A 27,265-nucleotide genomic window follows, 5' to 3' on the forward strand; every position below is an offset into this window, starting at 1 on the left:
ATAGTTTGTGATGTACACAACCATTTTGTAAAGGAAATTTTTCCAAAGTGTTTTGAAATCTTTTTCAAAGTTTCGCGTTTCATCTTGTCTTGGTGTACCTTATAAATATTATCCCAATTAGATATGGCCCATTTTCCTGACCCAACATCCTCAACATGAAGAAGTCTAATAATAATAGAATAAATGATGAATCATTGAGTCTCGTTTAAGAATAATAGACAATAGTACATGTTTAGATATTCTGGATCATCCGAACTGGAACCTCTTTATTATTGACTGGGGGTGCATGAATTAAAACGGGCATAACAAGAGGGAATTTTGTGCTTAAATTAAGTCGGAGCTTTAATGAGAAAATCTAGTCCGCGAGAACAGGGCTTGCTCCAGGGCATTTGAGGCGGGGCCAAGGTGGTTTCCAGGAAGTTCCCAGAGAGCCCAAATAAGCAGTTCCAAGAGGATTCAGGGGTGTTCCAGGAGCCTTAAGGGTGTCCCGTCAGGTTTCGTTGGCGTTTAAATGGGTTTTAGGGGATTTTAGGGACATTTCAATAGCTTTAAGGGGGTTTCATGGAAGTTTTAAGGAGCTTTAAGGACAAGGTATTTGGAGTACACATCTTCAATTTTCTCGAGCATAAATCTAGAGAACCGTCAAACGTGTCTGGCTGAAAATGTAACTTGATGCTTGCTTCCACACAGTAAACATTGAGTTACATTTTAAGCCAGATCCGTTTGACGATTCTCTAGATTTGTGCTCGAGAAAGTTTGAGCTCTATACTACAAATGCCTTGTCCTTATTTCAGGAGGATCTCAGGATCCTTTAAAGAGCGTTTCAGATATGGGTCATTCCACGCCAAGTGACCGACCGCTTGCAATCGACCATCACGAACTTGAACCAAATTTGGCTGAAACATTTGTTTAGATGGAAAAATAAAAAAAACTAAATTTTGGTGCCGATCGGATCACCCCTCGGTCCATGGCAGCACCCCTCGTTTTGGCCGATATGAAAATTATCCTCTCTTTCTTTTATTTTTATCATTGAAACGATTGCACCTACACATTTTTGACCTTCGGCTTTTTTAAAGGAAATCGTTCAGGGAATCCAGAAAAAATATATTTTTTTTGGTACAGTGTTGCCAGATATCATATTTTTCAATTTTAAAACTAAAAATCGATTTTTCTCAAAATACGTATATTTTGATTTAAAAAAATTTGATTCCATCGTGTTTATCGGACGTTTTTCTATCGAAAAAGCTTAACTCCTCAAAGTAATTTGCGTCGTTCCTGAGATATAGCGTTTTTTAGAAAAAATAATATTTTTTTTTCATATAAAGTATCATTTTAAAATCAGGTGCAGTTTATAAATTTCGTAAAAAAAAACATTGTTCGATGCCATATAATCACGTTTTGTGCTGATTTGAACAATATCGAGTATAAAAAGGATTAAAAAATTGTGACAGTGTTGCCAGTTTACCTTTTTTTATTACAGTAAAACCTCCATGAGTCGATATTGAAGGGACCATCGACTCAAGGAAATATCGAGTAGTGGAACAAAAATCCTTTGGGAAGCATTTTGAGGGGACCATCATAGTAACTCAGACATTATTTTTCAGTATGGAAAAATTTACCTCCATGAGTCGATATCGAGTCAAGGAACATCGACTCATGGAGGTTCGACTGTATACCATGAAACCTAACCTTCAAGTGTTTGACAATGTACAGGTTATTCTGAACATGCGCACCATGTGTGTTGCAAGATGTGTGAGCAAGATAAAAACAATACACATCTTCTCTAACGACCCTGTTGTTGACCTTTTCTTCACAGACAAACAGACGTAACACCTAGAAAAATTGTCGCGAAAATCCATCGCCTAGTTCACACTAGGTGAAACGTCTAACGCTTAGAAAAATGATGGCGCACCTCTGGTTGTGAAAGCTACAACTATAAAGGTTTAAAAAGATCGTTAAAACCGTGGTCGTTGGATTTTTTTTCCAATGTTACGTCTGTTTGTCTGTGTTTTCTTGTTTATGGTCCTATCTGACAAAATGACCCGATAATTGACAGTTATTGTTAGTTTGATAATTAGCAATAAAAAAAATGATTTATTGGAAAAGATGAGGATAAATTGTTAAAATATAAAATGTATCTATTGAGAAAATCATTTCAATTGTCATTTTATTCATTTCAACAGTGTTGTAGATGGAAGTGTTGCCACACATGTCATTTTTTTGTAAACATCTAATTCACACAAAAGCTTTCGTAAATAGATGACACCAAATAAAAACAAATTATTTCTGTTTTTATACATAACGAGCACATTTGTCAACACTGCATGAGTATGAGCATATATGGCAACACAATTCATAATTGCTACTCCATGGTTAATCGCAGCGATTGTCGCTTTAGTTTGTGTGTTTGCTTATCAGCGACGACAGCAGCCACTTCGATCACTCACCAGCATTCTTCACCATTCGCCATTCAGTCATTCGCTTGCGATCAAAACTGCGACGAACGGCAACGATTATCCATGTCAAGCAACTTGCGCATGGCTTTCCACTGGTGATGGGGTTGCGTGCTTGATCACGACAATCCGTTTGCTGCATCTTTCTCGATTCGATTCAGCAAAAAGGAGTGAATATGAATGGAGTGAGGCGAATATACCGATCCTTAATATGATACTATACATTGTCGATCTGTGAGTCATCTATAATTGATCGAACAATCGATTTGATTTATCGGAATTAACATTCGCGTACAACCGATCTCTTTTCCATGCAAAAAAGCCTAAGAAAAGTAGGCTCTTGGGAGCAAACGCCACTACAGTATGCGGCAGGAAAAAAATGCGAAAATGTTTTTCAACTTCAAACCTCATTTTCGTCCATTTGACGTTAAGCAATCTATGTTTCAACGTTCCATGATCTCTAATAGGCTAGTTTTCTGGAAAATAAATTAGAAAAAATCCATTTTGGTCACTAATCTTTACAGGGCGGCGCCTGAAGCTGAAGACAATCAAAATTTTTAAACCGCAGAAAAGTACACAGGTCGCTAAATTTCGTATCTGGTAAAACAAAATTTTTAATTTGCTCTACAATATCATCAAATACATGTACTTATTTCATCTAGTATGTGAAACTACATGGCTTTGGATCAGTTTGGTCTGGTTGTTCATCGAATTTAAGCAAATTTTATTACAGTTATAGTCATTTTGTTTAATGACCATTGGGCGCGCAGTTTTTTGATACCCGCTTATTAGGCTTACATTATGAAATGTTAAACATCAAATATGTTTATTTTTATTTTGCAGACATTGACTGATACCCTGTCATGGAAAAATAGTCATATATATCACATATTTAGCGTGTAATAGTGCCTTGAACTTTTCGCATTTTTTCCTGCCGCACCCTGTAATCCATTTCACTCAGAAATTTTTGTTCATTCTTCGCCACGAAGAACAAACAAAAACTCATACCATATGCAATCACATCAATAGACAACACAATACTCAACACTGTTCTTCACTTCTCTCAGATTTCTACAATAAATATTACATATTTGGCAGCCCTTCTGTTCAGATAATGTTAAAATATATGAAATTTGTTTAGAATTGATGATCCCAATCTCAGATACATTTTTTAGTTCAACAGGTTATGCTAGTCCATTACGATAGACTCATAATTGATGAATTGGCAACACTGTAACATTTTTTAATCCTTTTTATTCTTGATATTTTTCAAATCAACACAAAACGTCTTTGTATGGCATCGAACAATTTTTTTTTTGTGAAATTCATAAACTGCACCTGATTTTATATGAAAAAAATGAATATTTTTTCTTAAAAACGGTATATCTCAGGAACGACGCAAATTACTTTGAGGAGTTAAGCTTTTTTGATAGAAAAACGTCTGCTAAACACGATGGAATCAAAATTTTTAAAATCAAAATATACGTATTTTGAGAAAAATCGATTTTTAGTTTTAAAATTGAAAAATATGATATCTGGCAACACTGTACCAAAAAATTATATTTTTTCTGGATTGAACGATTTCCTTTAAAAAAGCCGAAGGTCGAAAATGTGTAAGTGCAATCGTTTCAATGATAAAAATAAAAGAAAGAGAGGATAATTTTCATATCGGCCAAAACAAGGGGTGCTGCCACGGACCGAGGGGTGATCCGATCGGCACCAAAATTTGGATTTTTTCTTTTTCCATCTAAACAAATGTTTCAACCAAATTTGGCTCAAATCCGTGATGGTTGGTTGCAAGTTTTCACATTTTCTCGGTCACTTCATATGGAATGACCCATATTTCAAAGAGTTTCAGGAACGTTATAAGGGCGTTCCGAAAAGTTCTAGGAGCGTTTGAAAGCATTTCAGGGGCGTTTCTAGGGAGTTTCAAGTACGTTTCAGAAGGTTTCTGTAGCCTTTTGAATGTGTTTCAGTTGGTTTCCGGGCATTTCAAATTAATTATGAAAATTTCAACGGCATTTGAATTGGATTATGGAGGTTTCAGGGGCGTTACATTTACCTATGTCCAGAAGAAAAACACTACAAAAAATGTGAACCAATGCAATCGGATGCAATCGGATAACTAAAGAACCGGAAGTGTGTAGTTACGGCCCACGTCTAATAAATAAAGAATACAATTGCCCAAGCAATTGCCATTTGGCTTTTTTCGGACCTGGTTCGGTGAGTTGATGTCGGAATCCGATATCCTCGCCATTTTTTATTCCAAGATGGCGACCTCCGGTTTATGCAGTTAAATGATAACTTTCGTAATTTAGCGATTTCCAGAAAGAAGGTTTGCTTGGGGTTTTCGGTGATGCTACTGGAGGTTTTAGAGATTAATACATCTGGGCCCTTCTGTTACCCTCGGAAAACCCTCTGAAGTCCCATAAATCGCTTCTAAAATCCGCTGACAATCCTCTGAAACTTCTTGAGATGCCTCTGAAATACCCCACGGAGCGCACCGGATACCCTACGAAACTACCGAAAATGCATTAGTAACGCCTCTGAAACCCGTCGCCAATCCACTGGAGCTTCTTGAAATGCCTTCGAAATCTCTCTTAAACCTCCTCGGACCTTGTGTAACGCACCCGAGAACCTCCGAAACTATACCAAAATCACAGCTGTAACGCCTCCAAAACTTGTCAAAAATCCTCTGAACTCTCTGCAATGGCTAATCCGACACCAGCCCCGCAAATCAATGTCCCTACATTTTCTCACTTACGGTTCTCCGGTTACCCACATGACTCTTTCGGTTTACATTGCGAAACTTTCATTTCATAATGCTACATTCAAGGCAAACCAAATTCTTGTTTCAAATGTAGCATGAATGTAGTGGGTGATGGTACTATGTATGCAATATTGGCCATGACGGTAAAAGTGGTACGATGATAGTTAAAAAAGTACTGTACATACTTAAACAGGAATACCGTTTTCGGTAAATTTTTGACGAAAAAAGAACAGCTGTATACTGCCCCTATTCGCATAACAGTCCCATATTTGCTGGGTTTCCTATTCACATGGGACTGTTGTGCGAATGGGGGCAGTATACAGCTATACTGAATTGTTTACCTTTTGCACCAGGTTTTGGTTTTGACAGTTGGTGTACTGAGCCTCAGTAAAATCGTTTACCGAAGGTACCGAAAAAGTTCTGCTGTTCTATTTTCGTCAAAAAAGTGCTGAACAGGCGATTCAGGATTGAGTGTGTACTGCCTGAAACCCCCTGGGAGCCTCTGAAATGGACCTGAGGCCGCCAGAAACGTCCCTGAGATCCTTTGGAGCCTCCTAGAACCCCCTGAGACCTCCTGAGATGTACCCCTCCCAGTACCCCCTTGAAACGCTCCAGAAATCTCCAGAAACCCCATAAATAACCCTGAAATCCCTTGAAATGCCCCTGAGACCCGCAGGAACTCCCCTGTAATTGAAGCGCCCCTGAAGCCTCCTGGAATCACTGAAAGGGGCCTCTTTAAACGCCTTCGAGACCTCCTGGTTCCCCTGAAACCTCCTAGGGCCACCTTTCTGAGTACCAGGCTGAAATCTCAGTAGCAGGCTCAAAATCTTAGGGACTCCATGAAACGCTATTGCAACCTCCCTTTACTCTCCTCTACAAACGCCCCTGGCCACTGTAACCGTTTTCTTTTGCTATGAACTGTAAAGTTACATGAACAACTATAATCTTTGGACTCCTTAGAATATTACCATTTATTCCATGATATCTTCTAAACTATCCGAGTCCATAGTAGACCTGTGGGCCGCCGCGCCACGCCGCCGCCGCCGACAGTTTTTGCCCCACGCCGACGCCGACGCCGATATCGGCGGCGCGCCATACGCCGATGTTTGTCACGCCGCCGATTTTCATTTTTCACGCCGGTGATCAGGGCGCGAACAAAATTTTGTTTACATTAAGTTGAGATAAAATACTAAAACTCTTTCGAAGATTTCTCTAAAATTCCAATCAAAGAATTTTTCAGAAGTTCCTTAAGAGATTCCTTCAGGAGTTTCTTCAAAGATGTCTCCAGTAGTTCCTTCAGAGATTCAGGGATGCCTCTAGGAGTTTCAACACGCATTTTTTTTTAGAAGATCTCTCAGGAAGGTCTCGACAGGAGTACGATCAGATTTTTTTCAGGTGGTTTCAGGGATTCCTCCTAGAAATTCATCCGAGATTCATCCAGAAGATTCATCAGGGGATCCAATAGGAGGCCCTTCAGAGATTAGTCAGAGAGTTTCTCCACCCAAGCAACACATTTGGACATTAATAAGTTCCCGTAATTTGTATGCAACTTTATTGAAGGTTATGCCATTTAAACCAATTGTCTTATTAACGACTAAATTGCAACCAAAAAAGCGCAAGAGGTGGAGCCAATATAAAACATCCATTCGTGATACAAACGGTTTTAATACGCAATCGAATTATAACCAAGATACAACTTATAGTCGACTTGAAAAATGGTAACCGATTCGACAACTAGTCAGCTAGTCACCACATTCGTCACTGCCAGTTATTATGCATCAACAGTTTCGTTTATGTGATTAATAAATTGTGTGCATAAATATGCCGCAAATAAGGCTGACCGAGAACGTCAATTTGTGTGCCGTTCCAGTTTTATCGGTAAGTTACACATTTTAGCTCCGTATTCCCAACGCGCCTCAGTCTACCTATCATTTTGCGAGTGAAAATTTAGGCATTTGTGGTAGAAATTAACTAGCCATATTGCTTTGACGGAGTGCATTTCAGCAGCTTATTTAATGCACCCGTAAAATGCTGAAAATTAATTTTAGAATTTAGAAAGCTACTATTTGCTAAATCATGTCTATGGGAATCCGTATTGACAAAGTACAACAATGCTGCACGCGGTACACAGAAGCGTCAAACGATCTTTTGACGCAATCCCATAGTTCGGCCCAATAAGTCAACATTTGAGTGAATCTATTAAACACACGCAAGGAAAATTGCCTTTAACTCCAGCTTAAAATATACTCAAGTAAGTGTAGGTAAATTCAACCCAAGACTCCCTTCATTCAACCCAAATTTGGGTAATTCTACATTAACCCAAAATTGGCTTATTGGCCTCAACGACCAACGCGGTGCACCGTTGGATAACTGCATCTCTGTTTACTTACGACAACATCTGTGGGGGAGAGAGGACAAACAACCTAATTTTGGGTTACTAATCAATTTGATATACTCATTTTAGGGTAAAATCAACCCAAAATAAGGTAGTTGGAATTTTCCGTGTAGGACATAAGTAACCAAAAAAGCAGACACTTGGACGTGTACTTCTCATTGACGTCGACAAGAGGCTGTCCATTTATTACGTAACGAAAATTTTACGTTTGTTGTAAAAAAATGTAAACCTATTGTAAAATTTTTCGTGGGAAACTCCTAATATTTTTGTACGTTAAGTTAGATTTCACAAAACCCCATATATTCAAATCTTCCCAGTGGTAGGTACCAGTCGTTCAGTATTGCGAAAATGAGGCAGATTTATTTTCATTAGGTCAATATTATACTTCCAATCAGATTTTTTTTTCTATTTTACCACTTATAAAATTAAAATTTGGAATATGTTGTCAAATTTATGTAGAAAATGGTAAATTTTATTTGTACATGATTTCGTTATTTTTGAAAAATTTTGGTTTTTCATAGTCATTTTATATTTTTCATGAGCGCAAAAACATTTTGTCGCACATTTTGGAACTTCAACCTCTCCTATCAAAATTGTTCGTTATGTTCTAAATAAGTTCCAGATGCAACATGTTTATAACAATCAGAATCAATGTTTTGGTTGATTTGGTTTGTAAACGGTTGTAACTAAGATTCGTTGAAACAATCAGATTATACTTCAGTTACAAATTGGTTTCACAAGTTTCGACTGATGATGACGTTCGTTTTCATTTTGCTAGTTGTTACAAAACTGTTACACCTCAGTTTGGCATTAACAACAGGATTTTAATAGGTTTTATTTTTGTCTGTTTCATGAAAACTCAGTTGCAACATGTTTGCAACGGTGATAATTTCCATTTTAGTTGCAGGTGCTACTTGGGCAGAGATTTCGTCGGAAATTCCTTCAGGAATTCATACAGGAGTTTCTTCAGGAATTAGTCCAGAAGTTTCTTCAGAGATTCCTCTAAGAGATCTCTCAGGAATTCCTCTAGAATTCCAACAACGGGTTTCTCCTGGCGTTCTGTATTCTTCAGAAATCACTCCAGGAGTTCCATCAAGGGTTCCTTCAGGAAATCCTTCCTGGAATTTTTTCAACAATCCCTCCTGAAATTCCTATCGGTATGCCTCAGGGAAATTTTTCAGAAATCCTTTCAGGAGTTCTTTTAGGGATTTATCTAGGAGTTCCTTCAGATATTCCTACAGAAGTTTCTGCAAAGATTAATTCATGAACATTTTCAAGGATTCATGTATAGTAGTTCTTTCAAGAAATGCTCCACAAGTTCCTTCGGTGACCTCTTCAGGAGTTCCTTCAGGGATCTCCTCAACAATTCCAGGAGGATTCAGGAATGCCTCCAGGTGTTCATTATTAATTCCTTCAGAAGTTCTTTAAGCTATTTCAACAGAAATTCGCTCGTGTATTCTTTCAGAAGTCCCTTCAGAGATTTTTTCAGGAGGATTCATAGATGCCTCCTGGAGATCCATCAAGAGTTCCGTTAGAAGTTCTTTCAGGAAGAAGGTCCTAAAAATTAGTCTAGGAGTTCCTGCGGGGATTCCTTTTGAAGTTCCTTTAAAAATTTCACTTTGTAATGGCTTTTCCAGTTTTGATACATCTAAAATACAGTAATTATTATATCTTGTCCGACGTTTCGGTTACATTTGGTACCTTCCTCAGGACTCAATTATTGCCGATTTTTCGTCCAGTGTTGTTCTGCCGAACAGCAGTTAACGATTTTTGGATTCGATTGCGATAGAATTTAGCTTTGAAATGGCTTATCTAGTCTTGACGTTCGAAATCTAGACTTGACAAAATTCGAATACAGCTATTATATTAAGTTCTTTTAGACATTCATACAGGAGTTCTTACAGAAATAAGTCCAAGAGTTCCTTCATAGATTCCACCAGGAGTTTCCGGCATTCATGAAAATGTTTCTTCAGAGGTATCTCCTGATTTTCTTCAGGGATTTCTTTAGAAGTTTATTCAGATTTCTTTAGGATAACCTTAGGGGATTCCTCGAGAAATTCATTTAGGAATTCATCCATGAGTTCTTCAAGGGATCGCTCTTGGGGTTCTTCCTGAGATTTTTCCAGGTGGACTGACGGATACACCAGGAGTTATATCAGAGATTTCTTACAGGAGTTCTTTCAGGGAATCTTGTTAAAGTTCTTCCGGGAATAACCTTAGGAATATAATCAGGCATATCTCCAGGATATTATTGTGGGATCTCTCATGGAGAATTCCTCAAGCATTTCGTTCTGGAATTCCTCCAGGAATTCTTTCGGGGAGTCCTCCTGACAATCTTTCGGGGATTCCTCCTACAAATCCTGCAGGGATCCCACTACCCAGAAAGATTCCCTCGGTAGATTCCGCTGAAAATCCTATCGAGAATTCCACCTGGAAATCCATCGGAGATTGCTACCGGAATTCTTTCGAGGATTCCCCCTGGCATTCCTGCAGCAATTTCCCCTGCAATTTCTTCGGGGATTCCTCATGGACTTCCTCCGAGCATTCCTCCTGAAATTCCTACGGAAATTCCTCCTGGAATTTGTTTGGAGATTCTTCAAAGAAATCATAAGGGCTGAAAGTCTCTCTAATAAAGACAAATCAATCAATCAATCAAAGAAATCATTCGGAAACTCCTCCTGGAATTATTTCGAAGATTCCTCTTGGAATTCCTACGGGGATTCTTCCTAGATTTCCTTCAGGGTTTTTCCTAGAATTTCTTCTGAAATTCTTTCAATGATTCCTCCTAATATTCCGTCGTGGATTCCTCCTGAACTGCCTTTGGGGATTCCTCCTGGAATTCCTTCGAAGATACAACTTTAACATCCTTCTTGGAATTCTTCCTGGGGTTTCTCGTACAATTTCTTCGGGGGTCTCTCCTAGAGTTCCTTCAGGAAATCTTCCTAAAATTCTTTTGGAGATTTCTTCTGGAATTCCTTCGAGGATTCGTCCTAGACTTACATCATGAATTCCACCAGAAATTCTTTCAGAGTTTTTATTTGATACTCCGTCGTGGAGTTCCCCTGGAATTTCTCCAGGGTTTCCTCCTGGATTTTTTTTAATAATTTCTCTTAGAACTCCTCCTGGATTCCTCCTGGATTTCCTCATGGAATTAAAGTTCCTCCGGGACTCCTTCGGGAATTCCTTCAGAAATTACTCCTGGTGTTCCTATGGGGATTCCTCTTGGAAATCAAACGAGGATTTCGGTTTGAAACCCTTCGGGGATTCCTCCTAGAGTTCCTTCGGAAATTCCTCCTGAACTTCTTTCAGGGATTCCTCCTTAAATTCCTCCGGGGATTTCTCCTGGAGTTCCTTCGGAGATTCTTCCTAGAATTATTCCTTGAATTTCTTCGGATATTTCATTAAGAATTCCTTCAGAGATTCCTCCTAGAGTTGCTTCTGAGATTCCTCCTGTAATTTCTTCAGAGTTTCCTCTTGGAATTCCTCTGGAGCTTTCACTTCCAAATTCTTCGGAGCAGAGATGCCAGATATACAGACTTTTTGACCTTCTTTACAGACAAGATACAGAGTAAAGGAAAATACAGATTTTTAAAATATGATACAGATTTCTCCAGAAAGCACAGAATTTGAAGTTATTTTCCATAAATTTAATGAAAACTTTATAAATGGCTGCTTAAACATTAAAGAATTTATGAAAATTTGTACATTTTCACACAAGTTTTAGAAAAAAATATCAGTAAAAATACCCGTCAAAAAGTAGTACTTTTTTGTTAGTTTCTTTTGAAATCAAATACGGCGATACAGAAAAATCTGTATTGATACAGATTTTTGTTAAAAATAATCTGGCATCTCTGCTTCGGAGATTCCTCATGGAATTCCTCCTAGAATTTCTTCGGGGTTACCTTCGGTGAGTCCTCCTAGAATTCCTTCGGGGATTCCTCCCTTCTGAGTTCTCCTGGATTTTTATCGGGAATTCATCTTGGAATTCCTTCGGTCCTCTTAGATTTTTTTTAGGAATTTCTCCCGCAATTTATTTATTATTATCCACTTATTACGTAAGGCAATTTTCTCGAATCCTTGACACCAGCACACCTCCCCCCCTTGTAAGATTTTTGGTATGAAACTCCAAATATTTTTGTATGGAGCCAAACCCAAACTCTTGGGTATATTTCGTTGGCTCGTCCTCACATTTTTTCGGGGATTATTTCTTGAATCCTCCTTGAAATTCCCACTGAAATTATTTTAAGGATTTTTGCTGGAATTTCTTTGATGTACTGCTTGAATTCCTTTGAGATACGCGTAGGTATTCTTTCTGAATTTTCTTTTGGAGTTCCTGCGGGAATTCCTCACAGAGTTCTTTCGGGGATTTCTTCAGGGTTATGAAGAATTAGCCTAAGTTAAAAATCACGAATAAAAAGATATAAAAAAAGATTTCTTCAGGGATTCCTCCTGTACTTCCTTCGGGGTTTCCTCTTGAAACTCCTTCGAGGATTCTGCTTGGAGTTCCTTCGGAGATTTCTCCCGGAATTCCTTAAGGGGGTTCCCCCTGGGATTCTTGCAGGAATTTCTTCTGGAATTCTGTCGGGTATACCTCTTGGACTTCGTTTGGGGATTTCTCCTGGCATTCATTTTGGAATTCCTTCGAGGATTTCTCCTGAATTTCCTTCGAGGATTCCTCCTAAAATTTCTCCGGGGATTCCTCCTGCACTTTTTTCAGGATTCCACCAGAATTTGCCCCTGGACTTTAACGAGGATTCCTCCTGTTTTTTTCCAGAGATTTCTCCTGGAATTCCTTTGAGGTTTGCTCTTAGAATTCCTTTTGGGGTTTCACTTCAAATTTCTTCGCAGATTTCTCCTAGAAGTTCTTCGAGGTTTCCTCTTGGAATTCTTTCGGCAATTCCTCTTAGAAATCCCTCAGGGATTTCTCCTGGAATTCCTTCAGAGATTTCTCTTAGATATTTTCGTTGATTACTTTTGAAATTCTTAAGGGATTCTTTTTCGAATTCACTTTGAAATACCCACTGGAATACTTCGAGGATTCTTTCTGGAAATCCTTTGGGGATTACTGCTGGAATTCTTTCGGGATTTCCTTGTGCAAATTCTGCGGGAATTTCTTCTGGAATTCTTTCAGGGCTCCCTCATGGAATTCCTACGAGCATCACTCCTGGAACTCCTTCTAGGATTACTCCTAAAATTCCATTGGGGATTCCTTCTGAAATTCCTCCGGGGATTCCTGCTTTAATTCTTTTGGGGAATCCTCTAGGAATTCCTTCGGGAATTCTTCATAAGTTTTTTTTCCAGTGATGTCTCTAAGAGAGATTCTTGAACTACATATCAGTGATTTCAGCGGAAGTTTCTTAAGGGTTTCATACGGCAGCTCTTGCAGAGATTATTCCAGTAGTTTCTTCATGGATTCATCCAGGAAATTCTTTAAGGCTCCTCCTGGAATTCTTTTGGAAATCATTCGAGGATTCCTTGAAAATAGTGCGACCTTATTATCAAATGTGATAGCTTCTGAAGGTTCTAAGAAAATAAAATAAAAACGGTAGCAAAATCTATACTTTTGCCCTTAATTTGCAATGGAGTAATGCAACATGCACTAATACGGATACTGGTAATTTCACAATAGGTCTAATTACTGGGCACAGTGATGGACCCGAACAGGAATAAAAAAGGTGTTCATTCAAACGTAAGGTTTGGAGATGAACCAGCCTCGGGCTGAAAATCTCCCTAATAAAGCTAATAATAATAATAACGTTAGGTTATAATACACAGGGTCAAATATTTGACAAATGAACTCAAGAAAAAACATCTGTTTGACACTAATGAAACAAACAAGATGTTTGAGCATTGGTTTCTTTTTGGTCAAATACTTCATCCTCTGTACTGACATAATAATAATTCATGTCATAAATGGTCATGAAAAAGCAAAAACTGAACTACAAATTCTACAGCATAGAGACAACTTCTTTGTTTCGCCAAATTTGACATTACGGTCAAATTTTGGTCACGCCGATTCGCGCCGCCGCCGCCGCCGCCGAAAGCTGCCACCGGCGTGACGCCGATGACGCCGCCGCCGCCGGCCAAAAATGGCCCTCACGCCGCCGCCGAGCAAAATAAAGTCAGCGCACAGGTCTAGTCCATAGTATCAGGTCTACACTTGTGGCAATAGCTATTCCCGCTATGTTGAGTACCATTTATCAACCATGTTTACTAAACCTCTTTGGGGCTATTCATAAACCACGTAGACACACATTGAAGAGAATCTCCATTTTAATCTTCGCTCGTAACTCTACAGAAATCGTATTTACTCAAGCCGTAATTGTTCTAGGCAACCCTCGAACGAATCACTGCTGCCCTCGGTGACGGAAGGCGTTTCCAGCCCTGGAGGCAGCCCTGAACAGCTGTCACCGTGCAAGGTTCCCAGCATCGTATCGACTCCGTCCCAGGATTCTTCCAACACCGCCACGGCCACGGAGACTGGCGACCTCCTCGCCGAGGTCGAGGAGCCCAAACCGGAGAGCACAGACCCCATGGTAAAAAGTGATGACGTTGTAACCTAGAGGTGCATAGTGCGTGCGTAACACAGTTGTACGCTAGTTTGGCTTTATCTTTGTAGAATCCTTGACTAGTGAATGATGGCAAACCAAACTTCCCCCTTTTCTCTCTTTCTCTTTTTCTCTCTCTCTCTCCCTTTCTATTTTTCTTCTTTTTCTTATTCTAGACCTTGCCAAACCGGGCATACTTAGAAGTTCTGCTCTAATTCGATGCTAGTGATTTCCAATAATTTGTTTAGTGTCCAAAGATTTTTAGAACCCCTTAACCGAAAGCAATTGGTGAGACAAGCTATTTAACGTTTTAGCCGCTCATTTATCACTGTTGTTTTCCGGATAGATATCATTAAACTTAACATCATTCCGTCTCGCAACTACAGCAAATAGAAGCGTAAGAAGTGTCGTTCAGCGTTGTTCATTTTTATATTCATTAGATTTTACTTGTACTTATTGTGCATACGGAATTTTGACGGTTTTTGCATTTAATAGTTGGCAGAAAGATTAAATCACAAACGTTAAACTAATAGCTTTGAACAACTTTGAATGTTATCGGTAGCGAGCGGACGGTGGAATTTAGTAACAGTGTAAATATTTACGATAATTGATCTTTTTATCACGTAGTCCAAGTAACGGAGATGTTTTTTAAAAAAGTCAACTAACATTTGAATACATGCATAATTATTGACCAAAAATTGAATGTTTAACTACATACTTAAGAGTTTGATATTACTTAAGGCTCGGCAGTGATGGGCTCAGAGTCAGAAATTCAGAAATTTTACGCTTTAAAAATAACTAATAAATATAAAACATAACATATGTGACAGTAAAGAATCCATATTGTAAATATCAGAACTTGCCACTAAAAATTTGAAAGAATTTGGCCAAAAAGCATCTCGGAACGAGAACTAACACTGATGGCAAGTTGTGATATAGTTTTTTTCGCAGATCTTTCTCTTTGAATCTTCTTATGAACCTTTAAACTTAACCTAGCAACTATAATCAATGTAGGCAACAGGCAATTCTCCGATCATGAACAATTCGTCAAATTTGCAACAGCGTAAAACTACTTAGCACCGAAAAAAAGCAAGCGTGAGGAAGAAAAAAGAACGTTAGAGGATACAAGCCCATAGTGATAGATTTCCAATCACTTAAGCTTTAATATGAAACCTACATATATGAATACTACCTACATAACTGCATCGTATAGAACTGACAACCAAGAGAACCGTTGAGTTTCGTCACCATAGACCGTGTGGCATACGTACATCGGGACCATTCAGTTGTTTAGTACGTTGTTCCTGTAAGGTTGAACGCTAAATGCCTTCTGTTTTGAACTCTCAACTTAATCTATATACTTAGGTATTCCCATCTCTGTCACATGTACATTTCCTAACAAGAACATTTCAAAACTTTGGATCATTTTGTCGTTAAGATAGTAAGCAGTTCTTTCATCCGAAATCACGTATTAGCCTAATTAGTTTCGTCGGAAAACCATTTTCTGGCATAATCTGCCAAAGCTACTTGAAAACCAATGGACAGAAGTTTCGTCTGCAAATAGTACTCCCGGAATTTGTCTAGGATCATCCGCAGGTTAAACGTCTGATCCGTCGTTAATCGACTCTCACGAACACCAGCCTGGTTTTTACGATTAAAGATTTCTCACCGAGACCTGTCATCAACTATGTTTATGCTATTCTTCCGAACACTTCATTTTTTGCCATTTAACAACTGTTCGAATTGTTTGTTCCACCTTGCAGCCACTAGCATTGTTTTCACCGTCAGCAAATTTCCTTCTCGGTCACTTGACGAGCACTAGCACAGTCTTGTGCCGCGAACCATTGCTGTTCCATAAACCATCGCATATCGTTCCGATTCATAGTTTCCTGAGTTTTAACAATCACACTTTCTTTCAACGACTGCATCTTGCTGCGTTAGATTCGTTGCTCTTCTGCTTTTATCATCCTGTATCGCTCTCTGGCTAGATATAAGTAGAATGATTGGAAGGAAGAGTTGCGTCTTGTTTTAATTTTGACAGGTCTCCTGCTCGTTTGGAACGGAAATTTGTATGGATTTGAATGATGATCGTTGTTTCAATTTAGACATAGACGCGGTTCTCCCTTGCAGTCACTCTAGATAAGTGGTTTTCAGATCGTGCACCGCGATGCACTTGGTGAATTTTTGAATTTTTTGTGATTTAGTTGTAACAAAGTGTGCTGCTTGGGTTCATGAATAAACCCCCATAGGCTTAACCTTGCTATTGTGAATATTGCGTAACTCACCGGAACAATCCGTTCCCAGCCATCTTAGCAAACTTCAGTACAATCACTTGGCCTGATACGGGACCTCGCGATGCAGGCGACTTGCTCCGCCAAAGCTCCACTCCTCAATGAGGCAGCATCACACTTCCCACCTCGTCATGATGCATGCTGTCATCGACGCTTGCTAGGGGGAAGACACCCAAGGGGAATGACACTAATCTTTGTACACACCCCACAGCTATTGAATTGATACTTTCATACTTCAAAAACTAGCAGCAAGGAAATCTCTAAACATTCACAGAAACCAATATTAACTGCAATGTGTCTTTCCGACGAAATGATCCAAAAACTTCAACCCTCTAATGGGCCGAACCCTACACGTTCATTATATCTCCAAAAACACACCTTTTTCAACCTGCATAGACTCAATATACAACGAGGAAAAAAGTAGAAACATTTAGACCTCTAAGCAAAAAAAAAAACATTCGTAATTAATAAATCAATTTTGGAACAAATATGGTAGCATATATTTTTCGGTAAAATCGTACCCCATTTCGTAGTTTCGTTATACAGTTTTATACACCATTTGTAAAACAACCTAGAAGCTTTAAGTAGCCGATCGAAAAACGTTGATAGTGATCCCCCAACCACGAAAATAAATCCAAAAGACAGGAAGCGCGGAATGAGTTCTCGAGAAGTGATTAGGAACATCCCTTAAAAAAATCAAGCATATCAACTAAAATGTTACATTTGAATACCTTGACCTTGAATTGAATATATCGGAAAACAACTATAGTACTTGCTATCGATGCTTTTGGTAAGAAAAAAAAACTGATTCAAAGAATGTTGATGCAAAAATGAGAAAACATTAATCGCTTGAGTCCACGAGTACCAGATTTGAATATTATAAAACTATAACTTCATATATATAGAACTATCGAATTATTTTCATCTTAGAAACTCGTCTCTATTTACAAATCTCTATCTGTCATAATACTTACTGAAATATGCACAAAATTCACTTAAAAATTCTAATTCAATGTAGTCTTATTCATATTTTCAAGTTGGATCCAGCATCAAAAGTGAGGTGACAAGGATTGTTTACACATTCACACCAGTTCAGTTAGTCGGAAGCTGGCATATCAAGAGAACTGGCAGCCCTTTTTTCACCCAAGGAAAAAATCTTGTTTTGAACTTAAGCTATTAATAAGCAAAGAATAAAATGAAATTCATTAAAAAAATGTTCCACCCGTATTCAAGCTTAAGCTCTTAGCAGCACTTATTTCTTGAAATAATTAACAAAATTGTTTTTTTTTTTCTATTACAAAATGCGTTTCTGATATTCAATATGGAGCATGTTGTTTTCTTGATATGTCATTTTTGAAAACAGAGCATAAAAAACAGAACCAAAAAACAAATATAACTTGAAATAGGTACGTTCAAACTGTTACAATACCTATTCCACAGCAGGTATATATGGGTATGTTTCTTTTTTTACAGACAATCATTAGCTGGTTACGCAATAAATTCACAGAGCTAAGACACAAATCTCTCATCATTTTTTGTTACTAAGTGTGTAACTAAATGTACACAACAACAATAGCTTTTTTGGACGTAATAATTTATACAAACCTTTGTCATGCACTTACTCACCATTATTGTTGACAAAACTTGATTTAGTCCATTCCAATCCACCCAAACAATAAGTACCTAATTTTACCGTTTTTTCCCAATGCCCTGCAAATACAAATTCATTCACATCACTCTATAGTTAAGCCCACTATACCGTAAATTGATCTTGTTCATTGAATGCTTACAAAAACTTTTAAAATCCTTCCCACTGTAGTTCAAAACATTAAAAGAACAAGCACAACAAACCATTGAAAAGCTATCACTATTTTGTAGCTATAACCTGTCTAGAAACAAAACATCTCATCATTGAAGCATATTGGTTGTATTGATGTTGGTAGTAAACCATTCTTTATCGCATTGTTTTCAGTTTTACACACTCAATTAGCACAACATGTTTTCTCAAGCAATTTCGACACAAATTAAAGCTAAAATAAAGTTTTACCAATTTTATTCAATCGGACTTCAGGGGGAGCTCGTTGATTGCATCGTAAAACGTATCCGAAAGCCATGTGCCATATGTGCCAGCACATTGCATTTTCACCGAAACTGATAGGGAAATTTCCACTCCAATTAGAAAACCTGAGGAAAATCTGAAAATATTGAAAATGTCCACACATTTTAGGTATCCGAGGATTGTTTTAGAGAGTTCTTGCGGAAAGGGATGAAGCTAGTGTATGTAGTAAGGGTGGCTTGTAGAGGTTAGTAGGGAGGATAAGAGGTAGGACTAGGGGTAGTTGGAGACTGTCACGAAGTGTTCAAGAGGATAAAAGGCTTTGTTCTGGTGCGACATAAGGCTCAGAGGTAATCCAGGAAAGTTTCAGCAGATCTACGTACGTAATCAATGGTTTTTTTTGTCATTCTGCTGATGCGCAACATTCTATAGATCTATGAAAATTGGTTCAGTAGAGTAGTTATAGGTCCAAAAATATTTAGGGTCCTCCATGAACTCCGTGAATATAGGTCTCAAGATCTACCAACATAATCAATTGGTTGTTGGTAAATTACTACTACGGTACAACATCCTACAGGTCCATGGAACGTTGTTCTGTAAAGAACTAATTTCCAAAGATGTTCTAGATCATCCAAGAACTTTCGTACGTTAAGGCCTTAAGATCTACATACGTAATCAATTAGTTATTGTAATATTACTGATACGGCACAACATCCTATAGGTCCATAAAGCAATGTTATGTAGAGAACTAGTTTCCAAAGATGGTCAAGGTCACCCAGGAACTTCCACGAGAGATGGCCTTAGGATCTACAAGCATGATCTATGGATTGTTGTTACATTACTGATGCGGGGCAACACCCATAAAGCATTTTTCTGTAAAGAACAACTTTCCAAAAATGTTTTTGGCTTCACAAGAACTTCCGCGAGTGATGGCCTTATTGATGATAAACCTCGGTGTGTTAGTGGAATACCTGTAAGTAAAAAAAATCGGGTGAAGTACTGTTCCTGTTAATTCCAGTCATAATTTGCATCCGAGGCTTTCCACGGACCAGCACGAATCCATTTTAATCGATGTTTTTAATTTACTTGATATTTTTGTATACTATTCCTTTTTATGTGAGAAACCATTTTTTCATATCAAAAGTTCATATTTTGTCTCGACTAACTTTCAAATAGGGCCTATGAAAAAATGGAACACAAGCAAATAAAAAATTATAACACGGAAACGGCTTGTTCGATCGGAAAGGTGTCTTCAGCAAAGTTGTAGAATAATATATGGCGGCTCTCAGAAAAATACACATTGAAAAATTTATTTGGTTTTTCTTCTGAAAAAACTGAATTTTGTTGTAAAAATTTAATATCTCAAAAAGTTATTTTTTTACCTTCGTGTTTTTTTGTGAGAATAAAGTTCATTCTGTTAGCTATCATCTGTAAAATTTTTATAGTGGTAAAAAAATGTACAAAAAAGTTACGGCACTTTGAACATTTTTGGTTGCGTGTTTTTTTAGAGTGCATGACGAATTTCCCGCAAACTAGATTTTGGGGTTGGCAGCATCCTCTCAGATTTCAATGGAATTGTGTAGGTATGAAGACTATGTACTTTAAAGCAACGTTGCATACTTTGTTGTTTTTTTTTTAATTTATCTACACTAATATTTGAAAAGGGCTTAAGTTTTTGACTATTTTATTTATACCAAAATAACTTAAAAATAACATGACCTGCAAAAAAGTGTGGTATGTGTGACTTTAAGGAATTTGTGTAAACTTTCAAGTAAAAATTGAAATATTGAAAAAACGATCACGCTAAAAAAAGTTAAAAAATAAATTGAAGTCAATTTGGAATACATGCCCATTTGCGAAATTAAATTAATCCTATTTCGGAGAATCAAACCCCACACCAACCAATAAGAATAGAATTCAAAATGGATCAAAGTAATTAAATTGCTATTATCTAAATCTAACCCAACACAAAATGTTTTTTTTTGAGTCAAACCAATTTTTGGGTATTTTTATACGTGGATTTTCACATATTGATATTGAACATAGCTTTACATGTTTCAATTATAAATCTATCCAATATAAAGAATATAATTTAGGATTCTCTTTTGAACCAGAACACCAGAACCAGAAGTCGAATTTCAACTTAAAAGTTTTCTTATTCATAAGAGAATAAAATAAATACTTTGCATTAGATAGACTTGTGATTTAAACATATGGAGCTATGTTTAATTTAATATCTGTAAAAAACGCCCTGGATAAAATCTTTTGTTTTCTACCGAAGAGAAACACGCAAAATGATGACATGAAGTATTTGTTGTTAGGAACCGTCCATTAAAGACGTAGCATTTTAGAGGAAGTTTATGATATTGCTAGGAGCCTTCTATTAGGTATAGGAGAATATACTTTAAGAGGGGAGGAGCTGTCAAAAATGTTCTACTAATGCTACCGTGATTTCGAATGCAGCGATATGGTCAAACTCAAACATTACAGAATCCTTGAAAAAGGTCCAATAAGGACCGAAACGTCGGGTTAAGAACACATATAGTTGTTTTTGATTGACCAAAATAGACTGAATTGCCAATTAAAGATATCATCCAACGTACAGTCGATCACCCAAAGAAAGTCAAACTCAAAGCAATAAACAAGTACGACCACGATTCTCATCAGTCAACGAGATTGAAACTTTTACTACAAATCATTTTATTGCAATAGGTAAATATCATTTAAAATAAAAAATCAATAATTTTGCTTTCGGGATGAAATTGATCAGTAAATTAAATACCTTTGCATGTGCCAAAAATTATGTTTTCCACCTGAATTAACAACTCCAGAATGAGAAATGCTGCGCAAAAGTTTAACGAGTTTTCTCAATTTTTAATTATTCAAGTTTTATGAAAACGCCTTAAAGTATGCACTTTTCATACTGAAAAAGTGATTACTTCCGAAAAGTGCAATTTTATGTATAAATTTGAATATTTATAAAATTTTTGATTATGAAATCGTGTTTAGCAAATATTTGGCAGCTGAAAGCATCCATTCGAATATTCATTACATGTGCGATACAGCCACGGTAACAAAAGTTTGAAAGGGTAGTTGAGGTTCACCAAACACGCATCAATTTCACCCCACTGATCAGTTTCACCCGAAATCACGGTACATCAGAAATGCTTTTCTTCAAAAGTGCGCATCTTGCGATATATGGCAAAATTTTCAATAATTACAAAAATGTCATGTTTTGTCAATTGAAATAATTTTTCTTATTTGCATTTTTCTTACTTTTAAAGCGTATTTACATTTTTCAATGTTATGAAAGTTCACATGATTATCTAAAAGTCACCCATACATGACTTTTTTGTAGGTAATGTCATTTTTAAGTTATATTGAGTAAAAAACGGTCAAATACTTTAGACCTCCCAAGCAACCAAAAGTTCGGATTCCACTTGAAGAACGAACTCAGAAGTTCAAGTTCGGTTCAATTCCAGGTTTCGTTGAACTTAATTCTCCAAAAAGTTACTCTTGTATTGTTTATGAACTTGGAAGTACATGTACAAGCTTTTGACTTCTCTTCAAAACGACATTAAAGTCAAAAAAAGGTTCAAAAAGAACTTATGTTGAACTTTAAAACAGAGTTCAATCAAATATTAACCGAACTCATGTTGAACTTTTGCGTGCCTTTAAAATTCAAATATAGTTCATTTGAACATATTCCAACAACTTGAAATCATCCGTTCCGAACTTGTTTTGAACTTGTTTTGAACTTACTACTGAAAGTTCGGATAAATATTAACCGTACCAAAAGTGAACTTCACTTGAACTTCGGCGACAGCGGGGCCGGGGAGAAGTTCTTATTCAATTAAATCACTCGGAAATCGAGCCCAGCAGCCACAGCTTGTGTTAACTCCACAAGTACACTTTGTTCCACTATAATATTTGAACGTACTTACTTGTAATCAACGCAAAGGATCCGTATTGTATGGATCAAAGGCTGCTCCCGCAGCGGAAAACTGTTCCCCCCAGGATGCCGCCGGGGGTTTTTCGGCTGCGCACAAAAATTTTCCAGCTTTGCTGGATGTTTTCACACCCGTCTCACTTGTCACTGCAGCGCACCGGTAATCGACGCAATCGTATTCACTGAAAACCAAGCTGAAAACTTATATTTTTTTCTTGAAGTCGATACACTGGCCTTAATTTATTGCTTTGCACTGCGAACCACAACAAACTGAAAATGTCAAACTGCGTAAGTTCACAAGAAGTTCCACGTGAACTTCTTTCGAACTTTCGACTTCAAAAACTATTCCAAGTTCAGGGAAAGTTCACACGCGAACCTGATTGAGCTCTACTATATGATATCAGCACATTGAGTAAAATCCCACAGTGCACAACAACACATACATGGAGTAGTGGTTAGGCACCGACTTTCAACGAGGAGATCCCGAGTTCAAATCTCAGTAAGTAAAACACATCAAAAATTATTTCAAGGTATTAGTCAAATTGGATTCCACTTGAACTAATGGTTCTTAATAATAAATTACTTTTGAGGACTAAACATTTTTTTTTCATTTTTTCGAAGTTTATTTTTAAGCTGAATAGCGTTCCTTTCAGCGACACAAGTGTACTTTTTGTGAACTGAAGTTCGGTTAATTACTTAAAAAGTGAGCTGAATAGAATGCTATTCATATACCTTCGAATAGCTGATTAAGCCCAAACATGCTATTTTATCCGAACTTTTGGTTGCTTGGGGCTTTTGCCTTTCTCGTACACTAAGTGTACTGGAAAGGCTATATGTTCACTCCAAAAATGACTTTTTGATAGAAGGCCCGGAGGGTCGAGTCACATATACCAATCAACACAGCTCGACGAATTGAGGTGATGTCTGTGTGTGTGTATGTATGTGTGTGTGTGTGTGTGTATGTATGTGTGTGTGTATGTGTGTGTACAAAAAAAACTCACATCACTTTTTGGCAGTAAACCGCAACCGATTTTAATGACCAACGGTTCATTCGACGTGGAATCTGGTCCCATTGTTTCCTATTGAAAATGGTTCGGATCGGTCCAGCCGTTCCGGAGTTATGGCCATTTAGGTGTTCCGGATCGGTACCCCAGGAAGGGGCCAGATATGAAAACGCTACAAACCCATTCATGCGACACATCAAACCACGGCACTTTCGAAAACATGATGAACGGTAAACAGGAAAATAGTCTCGGGCCATATCTGAACCGGTAGTGTTCCGGAACCGGTTCCGGGTGACTCGCCGGAAGTGGCCAAATATGAAAGTGAACCAAACCCTTCATGCGACACATCAAACAGCGGATTTTTCGATAACCTGATAAACAGTAGGCAGGAAAACATTCTCAGACCATATCTGAACCGGTAGTATTCCGGAACCGGTTCTGGGTGTTCCGCCGGAAGTGGCTAAATATGAAAGTGAACCATATCCATGCATGCGATACATCAAACAGCGGCTTTTTCGATAGCCTGATGAACAGTAGGCAGGAAAATATTCTTGGATCATATCTGAACCGGTAGTGTTCCGGAACCGGTTCCGGGTGATCCGCCGGATGTGGCCAAATATAAATGTGAACCAAACCCATCATGCGACACATCAAACAGCGGATTTTTCGATAACCTGATAAACAGTAGGCAGGGAAACATTCTCAGACCATATCTGAACCGGTAGTATTCCGGAACCGGTTCTGGGTGTTCCGCCGGAACTGGCTAAATATGAAAGTGAACCAAACCCATGCATGCGATACATCAAACAGCGGCTTTTTCAAAAGCCTGATGAACGGTAGGCAGGAAAATATTCTCGGATCATATCTGAACCGGTCGTGTTCCGGAACTGGTTCCGGGTGATCCGACGGATGTGGCCAAAGATGAATGTGAACCAAAGCCATACATGCGACACATCAAACAGCGGATTTTTCGATAACCTGATAAACAGTAGGCAGGAAAACATTCTCAGATCATATCTGAACCGGTAGTATTCCGGAACCGGTTCTGGATGTTCCGCCGGAAGTGGCTAAATATGAAAGTGAACCTAACCCATGCATGCGATACAACAAACAGCGGCTTTTTCGATAGCCTGATGAACAGTGGGCAGGGAAACATTCTCAGACCATATCGGAACCGGTAGTGTTACTGAACCGGTTTCAGATGTCACGACGGAAGTAGCCAAGTATAAAAGTTAACCAACCCCTTACATGCGACGCATCAAATCGCAAGCTCTTCAGGCAACCTGATAAACGGTTAATAAAAGAGAATAGTTTCAGATCATATTTGGATCAACCGATGGAGTTCCGGAACCGGTTCCGTTGTCCCGCTGGAAGTGGTCAAATGTAGTAGATATCAAAACCCATGCCTGCGGCACATTAAACAGCGGCTTTTTAAATAACGTGATGAACGATTAGTCAGAAAATAGGCTCAGACCACAACGAAGATCTTTATAAAGGCTACCGATAGTGTTCCAGGACCGACTAGGGTGTCCAGCCGGAAGTGGCCAAACGCCAAAAAGAACCAAACCTCTGCATGCGACACATCGAACCGCGGTCTTTTTTTTTAAACCATGAGGAACGGTTAGCAAGAAAATGGGCGCAAACCACAATAGAGGCTACCGATAGTGATGCAAAACCAGCATTGGGTGCTTCCTAGGGTGCTTCGCAGGAACTTCAAAAATGAACAAAGTCAATGCAAGCGATAAATATGTGTAAGAAAACAAAATCTTGACTGAACTAAGGCCACATACATACAGACGTCTTACTCTACTCACTCTCCATCGTCCTTGTTTTCAACGGTTGAAACAAATATGTATTAATCGTTGTTGCTTGTTTGACGTCTACTCACTACCAACATCAAGCCGCAGTGAAACGCAACCTGATTAGCATTTGGCGATTATTTTTTCGTAACGATGAATATAATAGCAATATGTTATTGCTTTTTTCACTGAAAATTTTCCTTGCTTCGCTGAACAACATGACGTTTTCTTCCAGCGAAGGCTTACGCGATACAGAAAATCGCTGAATTTCACACTAACACTGCAGAAAACCTGTCAACAATAACTCAATACACATGCATTTTCAGCGAAAAGATCTATTTGCGTGACAACAATCCACTCCCATGACTACCGGGCGGCAGCCGTCAAATATCAGGATTGCCAACTGTTCGGCCACTGCTGTCAGTTTTCTTTGTCGCCGAATCTGGCGCTGGGTCTTCGGCGCGGAAACCCAAAGGTGGGAATAAAATTTTGGGGTTTGCGCGCAATACGAATAATATGTTTGTTTGTCTGTACTAAAGCAATCTCATCAAATCACCGAGGTGTAAAAATATACAGTAGGATAGGTCAACGTTATATGAGAAAATTATCGCATTAACCCCGGAGAAAGTTTTTTCAATCCTCTTTTCCGTCTAAAACTACTGGGAATTTTTTTATGGGATTTAGTATGGGCAATTTCACTTGCTTGCGTTTTTTGTCAAATTTTACATGAATTTTGTAACCTATGATAATAAAATATAGCCTAAAGTGTGAAGAAAAAACTATGTCGAAGACCGTAAAGCAGGGCTGTCCAACATACGGCCCGCGGAATCGATGAATGAAACTTGGCCCAAGGATTGAAATATTTGAAGATATTTCATATTTAAATAAAATTTAATATTAAAAACAAACTCGAAATAGGTAGAGTGTTTTGTTAAAAATTTTCAAAGATTAAAAAAATTTAAATACATAAATTTAAAAATTTTAAACTTGAAAGGTACAGCCAAATTCGAAGCAGAATTTCAGCAAAATTTACTGAATTTCAGGAAAACGTTGCTGCTGAACAGCAGAGTTTACTGAACGAATCAGGAAAGTTTGCTGAATTTCAGCAAATTGTTTGCTGCAACCTGCAGTTCGGCAAAATTCAGAAAAAAAAGTATTTAGGGTGATTTTTGCAAAACAATCAAGAATTCTTGCTCACATTTTATGACCCAAATGATGTCAGTGTTGTGATTTGCCGTGAGAACGGGTAACCGGATGTACAAAATTTCACTGTTGCATTCGTGCTTTCGAAATTTGATGTCGAAATTTAATGTCTGGCCCGTCGACTGGTATGGAGTATCACTTGTGGCCCGCGGCCACGAAATGTTGGGCAGGCCTGCCGTTAAGTCATCTGTGATTGTGAAAGACGTTATATCCTAGCTTGCAATTATCGTCTTGATGTTGATTGGTCTTCAGTGATAGTGAAGGTGCTCAAGCAGTCAACTGAAAATTCTGATATTTTTCAGCCCAGTCTATACGTTTAACGTAACGTCGGAATATGTTCAATTAATAAATTTCCCAATTTTATTAAAATTATTGCTTTTCCAAATAAGGTATTCTCAGGATTCAGGAACAGTTCGCATTACGTCGACGGAAAGATCATGCTTCGGAATGATGGCCCTAGCACAGAAACTAGCTTAACAAACAATAGTAGAAGATTCCAAAAACAGGACCGAATTCTAAACCGCCCCATAGGTAGGAGATTGTCCACATCACGACGGTTTCAAACCGAACGGACTCAATAAATACCAAAACCTTCGTATGACATTTTTAAGTTAGGCTAGGCCATCTTGACTAGGAAACCTTGACCGATTGAACCCTTGAAAAGGCGTCATACAGATCGAAACGTCGGAAAAAATCATAAACTAGTGTTTTCGATTCCCCCAAAAGGCTGAAGCCAACATTCTGAAGCAAAATCATCCCAGTCGTATCCCAACCAAGGAAAGATCATGAGTACATGT

The 27,265-nt window shown here is 38.2% G+C and overlaps 1 protein-coding gene across 1 annotated transcript in view; it reads left to right on the top strand.

Annotated features, from left to right (window-relative positions):
• The window catches only part of LOC109402816 (uncharacterized), a 113,337-nt gene extending 94,815 nt beyond the window's left edge, over positions 1 to 18,522 (top strand). Inside the window, exons 7-8 of the mRNA XM_062860634.1 lie at positions 13,950 to 14,154; positions 14,343 to 18,522. Of these exons, the coding sequence (XP_062716618.1) occupies positions 13,950 to 14,154; positions 14,343 to 14,381 (244 nt within the window). The 3' untranslated portion in view covers positions 14,382 to 18,522. The remainder of the gene's footprint in view (positions 1 to 13,949; positions 14,155 to 14,342) is intronic.
• The last annotated feature ends 8,743 nt before the right edge of the window (positions 18,523 to 27,265 follow it).

The sequence above is a fragment of the Aedes albopictus genome, chromosome 3 (genome assembly GCF_035046485.1).
Source record: "Aedes albopictus strain Foshan chromosome 3, AalbF5, whole genome shotgun sequence".
Classification (NCBI taxonomy): domain Eukaryota; kingdom Metazoa; phylum Arthropoda; class Insecta; order Diptera; family Culicidae; genus Aedes; species Aedes albopictus.